General features: G+C 42.5%; 1 protein-coding gene across 1 annotated transcript; it reads right to left on the bottom strand.

Annotated features, from left to right (window-relative positions):
* Positions 1–3,198: 3,198 nt before the first annotated feature.
* LOC123136285 (uncharacterized) lies at positions 3,199–5,037 on the bottom strand. The gene is made up of 4 exons (XM_044555629.1): positions 4,835–5,037; positions 3,948–4,746; positions 3,759–3,863; positions 3,199–3,657 (listed from the first exon to the last, which is right to left on the bottom strand). Exons 1-4 carry the CDS (start codon positions 4,972–4,974, stop codon positions 3,475–3,477), a joined length of 1,227 nt encoding a protein of 408 aa, XP_044411564.1. The 5' UTR covers positions 4,975–5,037; the 3' UTR covers positions 3,199–3,474.
* Positions 5,038–6,565: the final 1,528 nt, after the last annotated feature.

Raw genomic sequence — 6,565 nt, forward strand, 5'->3', positions numbered from 1 at the left:
TAGATCAAGATTAGAACACCCAGTATGACAGATAAGAGATTCATATGTGGAATACATAGTAAGTCATTTTATTATGCGTCCCTTTATGTTTTAGGTCCCCAGCAATAATATCGGACGCCTTTGATTGCTGGCTGGAGACCACATTCTGCAGAAGAGAGTTAATTCTTCTTCACCACCCACATTTTCAGGGGTGGCTTAGAAGCAATGAGTCTAAGTGCAGCATCTGAGAATTTTGGCTTTGAAGCCCTAGCAAATAGCCTTGCAGGAGACGAATAATACTCATGTGAATAAGCAGAAAAGTTCTTAGTTCTATGAACATAGTGGTTTGAAGACACATGCTCATATTCATGAGTCTGAGTATGATTTCCCTGCAAAACATTGGCGTTAGGGTGATTCATGAGTCATGTGTTCGTATGAAGCCGTTGGACCATATGATGCCTTTGGTCTGGGGTTTGTCTTCTTCCCTGGTGGTGTCATGATGACATTCACTGGAAGATTCTCAAGGCAACTTTTGGGAACCCAGATCTTCTTCATACGAGGTCCATTCCTGCAGTTAGTACCAATATACATGGCAAACACCTCACCATTCTGATTTTTGAATAGTTTATAGTTTGCATCAAAGGATTCATCAATGATAATAGGATTAGCACAGGTAAATCCAGATAAAGTGGATGAATCCACTGAAGGTTCCTTTGCAGCAACCCAAGTGGTTTTGGGATACTGCTCAGGCTTCCAGTAGGAACCATCAGCATTCATTTTCCTCTCGAACCCAACACCCTCTTTCCTGGGGTTTCGGTTCAGAATCTGCTTTTTGAGGACATCGCAGAGTGTCTGATGTCCCTTCAAACTTTTGTACATCCCTGTTTCAAGCAATGTCTTCAACCTAGCATTTTCATCAACAATAGTAGTGGTATCCTCCGCAGAGGGGTTAGTAACCACATCAGTAGTTGAAGACAATGAAACAGCAGCAGCAGTGGAACATTCAGCAACATATGTAGAGTTATCATGCTCAATGCATTTTAGACATGGTGGTTCAAATCCATCCTGAGCGGAACTGATCTGTTGAGCGCGAAGTGACTCATTCTCTTTTTGAAGATCTTCATGAGTCGCTTTCAATTTCTCAAGCTCTTGCTTCCTTTGAAGATAATCATAGGAGAGCTTTTCATATGTGGTTGAGAGCGTCTCATGAAGACTTTCAAGTTCTTGGTACTTAGCATGAAGATTTTTTATGTCTTCTACTAAGGACTGTGAACGTGTCATTTCCGCGTCCAACAGGTCATCGCTTTTGTCTAATAGTTTTTGAGTATGTTCCATAGCCCTTTGTTGTTCAGTAGCAATTTTAGCAAGTGTTTTGTAGCTGGGTTTGGATTCACAATCAGAGTCATCTTCACTTGATGTTTGAAAGTAAGCATCGCGTGATTTTACCTTGGCACCACGTGCCATGAAGCAGTAGGTGGGAGCAGGATCGTCCATGTCATCAGCTTCAGTGTTGGTGTGGAAGTCATTGCCTTCAGTGTTGAAGATGGACTTGGCAACATAGGCTGTGGCTAGAGCCAGACTTGCAACGCCAGGGTCGGACTCCTCTCCAGAGTCCACCTCCGCCTCCTCAGAAGCAGACTCCTCCTCTGAATCCATTTCCTTGCCAACAAAGGCACGAGCCTTGCCTGATGAGCTCTTCTTGTGTGATGAAGACTTGGAAGAAGACTTTGAGGATTTCTTCTTCTTCTTGTCATCAGAATCATATTCCTTACTCTTCTTCTTCTTCTCATTGTCCCACTATGGACACTCAGATATGTAGTGAACAGGTTTCTTGCACTTGTGGCAGGTTCTCTTCTTGTGGTCATGGGTGGAAGCTTCATCATTCTTGGAGCTAGATCGTGAAGACTTTCTGAAGCCCTTCTTCTTGGCGAACCTCTGAAACTTCTTCACAAGCATGGAAAGTTCCTTTCCAATGTCTTCAGGATCATCAGAACCGCAGTCAGATTCTTCTTCAAATGAGGAAACCACTTTTGCCTTCAAGGCGCAAGTTCGGCCATAATTGGGACCATAGATATCTCTTTTCTCAGAAAGCTGGAACTCATGTGTGTTGAGCCTCTCAAGTATATCAGACGGATCGAGTGTCTTGAAGTCAGGACGTTCTTGTATGAGTAAACTTCAAGCGCGGTCCTAATTCTTTCCCAAAAGTGTCGGCTGGGTCCTAATTCTTTCAAAATGCACATCTGGGTCCTAAATCTTTCTAAGTTGTTCACCCGAGGTCCTAATTTCGACTGTCCGCCGCTGACCAGCTTGCGTGGCGCTTTGACCGCTGCCATGTCGACTCGAGGGCCCACGCGGGATAGTTCCCGCGGTTGGAGGTTGGTAATTTAAGCAGTTTGGCCCCTGGAGTTTGTCCTCTCTTCATTCCCCGGTCCCTAGGTCTTCTGCTTGCTCTCTCCCTCTCTCTGGAGCCGCGCCGTCGCCGCCATGTCCGCCGCCGCTAGCTCTTCTGCCGTGAAGCACCGCGGGAATAAGGCTGCCCAAGCGCCTGCTCCACCTCCGGCGTTAGCCCTTTTCTCGCCGCCCATCTCATCGCCGGCTGCCGCGGGTATGCTGCCGTTGGTACCATGCCCTAGCTGCCGCATTCGATCTACAATTCGTCTTGTGTCAAAATCGAAGGCAAATCCTGGCAGGATTTTCTACAAGTGCCCCAATCACCATGTAAGATCTTCTTCAAACCAATCGATTTGATGTTTCTGTGTTTCTTTTTGACTGAATTTTTTTTGCTCAATTTCTATCAGATTCAACCAAATCCTTGCCAACATTACTATTGGGAAGATGGACCAGACAACTATTTTGATTTTTTGGTGAGAGCTGGGTATGTCAGCCGTGGATTGAGCAGTTTAGATTCGGCTGGTGTCATTGCAAGTGAAGAAACAGAGGTGCAAGATGCTTGTGCAGGAGCAATGCATAGCACTGTCGAGATTGTGGCATATGCAGAAGCAATGCAGAAGATGAATGAGCTCATTTTTCTCTGTAGGAGTATTCTCAGTGCACTTGTTGTACTGATTGTAGTTGTGGTGTATGTAGGATTTAAGAAGTGATGTGTTAGTATGATGTATCCAGTGATCAATGCTTGTTGGTGTATCCAGATGTTGATGATTTACTGTTGCAATGAAATTGAACTAAAATTTGGCAGCATTTTGGTTGTTTTTCTGTACTTTGGCACCATTTTTTTACTAGCATTGACAACACAAATAAACAGTAATATGCAAGGCCATTCTTTTACTAACTGAACTTCAAAGCAGTCTGAAAGATAGATAGATGGACCCAACATTACAAGGTCTTGAAGTTGTGCAACAAAAGTATTACATTTCCATGGTTTGTGTGAAACCCAAAGCCACATCTTAGCATGAGGTTTCATTACAAACCACCTTGTTTCCTAAGCAAAAGAAAAACATCCTACACTGCTTCTTTCCATAACATCTTTGTAGCTCTTCACTTCTGAGTTGTTGGGGCTTTGTTCTCCTTAGTTTTTTTCACTTTCTTCCTTCTCTTCAAACCTAGTGTAGCAGTAGTGTGGCTTCTTGGAGCTGGCAGGGCATCTCTGCAGTTTGCAATGAACTGGCTTTCTGGTAGAGGAGCTGGCACTGCTGTTTGAGATTGTTGAGTAGCTATAGCCTACAAACCAACCAAACATGTATTTAGTAATGTAGGTGAATTTCTGGAAGAACAGATGACATTGCATTTATTAACATTGCATTTAAATAAAAAGCTCTCACTTGGTCCTGTAAAATCTCAATCATAGTAGATGAAGCAAGATCATAATTCATAGAAGAAGATATCATATTAGATGTACTTCTGCCCACTTGTGGACATGCCTTTTTCTGCAAAAAAATTAAGAAATGTTGTTGACTATTGCAATTTTAGTTTTCAACGGCATTTAAGGGAAACATTTAAGGGAAATGCACCTTGCAACTGGGCCTTCTCTTGACTGGTAGTTTAGTTCTTTGTTGTGATTCTGGAAGCACAACCTGAATTGGCACATGTTTTGTTGTTTGCACATGTTCTGTTGCTTCCTCTTCTGCTGCTGGATATTGTTCTGCTGCTGGATCTTGTTCTGCTCCTGCCTCATGTGCTGCTGTTGGTTGTCCTCTACCTAGTTCAGGGCACTTTCTTTTGTTGTGTCCTGGTTGATTGCACACACTGCAGTGTCCAATAATGCCATGTCTGCTCATCCTAGTTCCATTGTCCTCCTCTAGTGGGTTCTTCTTTCTCTTCTTTCCAGGCCTACCAACTTTCTTCTCATAGTGTGGTGGCAGCATTTGAGGCCCATTAGTTTTAGGCCACACTCTAGGATCACTACATGGCATTATGATCTTGCCATAAGCAGCTCTGAAAGCATCTATGCTGTAGCACTTGTTGACAACATCCTCTGGTTTAATTCTTTCATGTCTTAAACATGCAACTCCATGTCTACATGGAATTCCAGAGAGCTGCCATGCCCTACAAGAACACTCCTCCTTCTGTATGTTCACATCATACTCCCCAACCATGCCTTTAACATGAAATATGTGTTGTCCAGCTGGTAATGCAGTGCAGTTGTTGGACATGTTAATATTTTTGTCCAGTTTTTTTCTAATTTTTGGACAAATTTGACCACACATCTCCTCAGATTCCAGATTCTTGCTATAAAACCTAGTCATTAATTGGTCCTTGATCTTCTTAAGACAAGTAACTATAGGCATTTCTCTGGCATCAAGTATATACCTATGAAATAACTACAGTTAGATAATGCTACAGTACTGACAATATGAAATCACTTCACAGCTGAAATGCTACAGTACTGACAACTTACTTGTTGAACACTTCACAGCTGTTGTTAAGAAGCAAATCACACTTTGGGAGTTCATGGAAATAGGCCTTGCACCACTGCCTTGGGTCAATTGCATCCAAGTACTCATAGGCCCCCTGGTCCAACTCTTTCATCTCTTGCATGTACTTCTTCCAGTCTGCCTCATGTGTAGCTCTTGCAATTTGCCACAATTTATTCTTGAATACATCACCTTTCTAGTTTTTTGCAAAGTTTTGATGCAGATGCCTCACACAAAATCTATGTTGTGCATCAGGAAACATTGCATTGACAGCATTGATCAAGCCCTACATACATTGTAGAACAAACAAATGAAATGCTACAGTATGATAATATGAAATGCAACAGTATGAAATGCTACAGTATGAAATGCTACAATGTTCTTACTACCTTCTGCCTATCACTCATCAATGTCCATGGTGCTGTGTTTTGTATGTTCAGATCCTCCTTCAATGTGTTCAAAAACCACTTCCATGTGACAGTATCTTCCACTTCTACTATGGCAATTGCAATGGGAAAGATACAATTGTTAGGATCAACTCCAACAGCTGTCAGCATCACTCCACCATACTTGTTCTTAATGTGACACCCATCAATGCATATAATGGGCCTACAAGCTAGCAGAAAACCCCTTTTGCATGCATCTAAGGACATGTAGCAGTTATCAAACTTTCCATTGTTTGCATGCACAAGCATGGTACTGCCAGGATTTGATCTTCTGATTTCAGCTGCAAAGTCCCACAGTAAATTATACTGCTCAAGTTCATCTCCATGAATTATCTTTAGTGCAATCCTCCTTGCTCTAGCTAGCTTACTTCTAGTAGGTTGCATGTTGTAGTCCAATTGAACAAGTCTGCCAAAGTTTTGCAGTGTCATCTTCTCATCTGCTCTAAATGTTTCCACATACTTGCCAGCCAAATATCTTGCTATAAATTGCTTGAGTGCCCACTCTCTTTCACATGTATGCTCACCCACATACTTCTTCACAACCCATGCTTTGGTCCTGCTGTCAGGTGCAGCAAATAAGAACCAGGGACAATCTCCAACACAACCTGCCCTTATCCTCTGCTTATCATTCTTTATGTAATGAATTTGCACTCTTTGCTTCACAATGTACTCCTGAATTGCTGCTCTTAGTTCAATGACAGACAAGAACACCATGCCTATGTGAAAATTGACTTCTTTCATGTTCTCAGGCCTCCACCTTTTCAGCTTCACTTTCTTTTTCATTTTTTTCCTTCCCTGTGCATCTACTACTTCCACTTCCTCTGCTGAATCACTATCTTCAAGCTCTGAACCTTGTAGCTCCTGCAGTTCATCTGTATCATAGTCACTGTCCTGCTCCCATTCAGATTTCTTCTTTTTTTTCTTCTCAAATTTTTCATCAACCCATTCTTCATATAGATCATCATCATCTTTGCCTACTTCATTGTCAGAGTCTACCCAGTCTGAATCCCATTCACTGTCATCACTATCACTGTCATTGTCATTTTCATTGGGGATTTCTTCTTGTACCACAAGTTTCCTCCTGCTTCTTCTAAGCTCATGTCCAACATTTAGTCCCACTGGTGGAACACTGCTACTCCCTTCATTGCTGCTGCCTGCATGACATTGGTTCAATCTGCCTTTGTGAGCTTTCACCTTAAACCTGGGACTTCCTCTTATTCCACTGCTAAACCCATGAGATTTAGGGCTTAGTACAAGAGGTAGCTCAGG

The sequence above is a fragment of the Triticum aestivum genome, chromosome 6B (genome assembly GCF_018294505.1).
Source record: "Triticum aestivum cultivar Chinese Spring chromosome 6B, IWGSC CS RefSeq v2.1, whole genome shotgun sequence".
Lineage (NCBI taxonomy): Eukaryota > Viridiplantae > Streptophyta > Magnoliopsida > Poales > Poaceae > Triticum > Triticum aestivum.

What these genes read in the sequence shown, in the direction of transcription:
- LOC123136285 (XM_044555629.1), bottom strand. Translation starts at nt 4,974, where the DNA reads ATGCAAGAGATGAAAGAGTTGGACCAGGGGGCCTATGAGTACTTGGAT. An exon ending in AGAGAAGGCCCAGTTGCAAG is followed by an intron (nt 3,864 to 3,947) that starts GTGCATTTCCCT and finishes ATTTTTTTGCAG; the next exon opens with AAAAAGGCATGTCCACAAGT. An exon ending in TTGAGATTTTACAGGACCAA is followed by an intron (nt 3,658 to 3,758) that starts GTGAGAGCTTTT and finishes GTTGGTTTGTAG; the next exon opens with GCTATAGCTACTCAACAATC.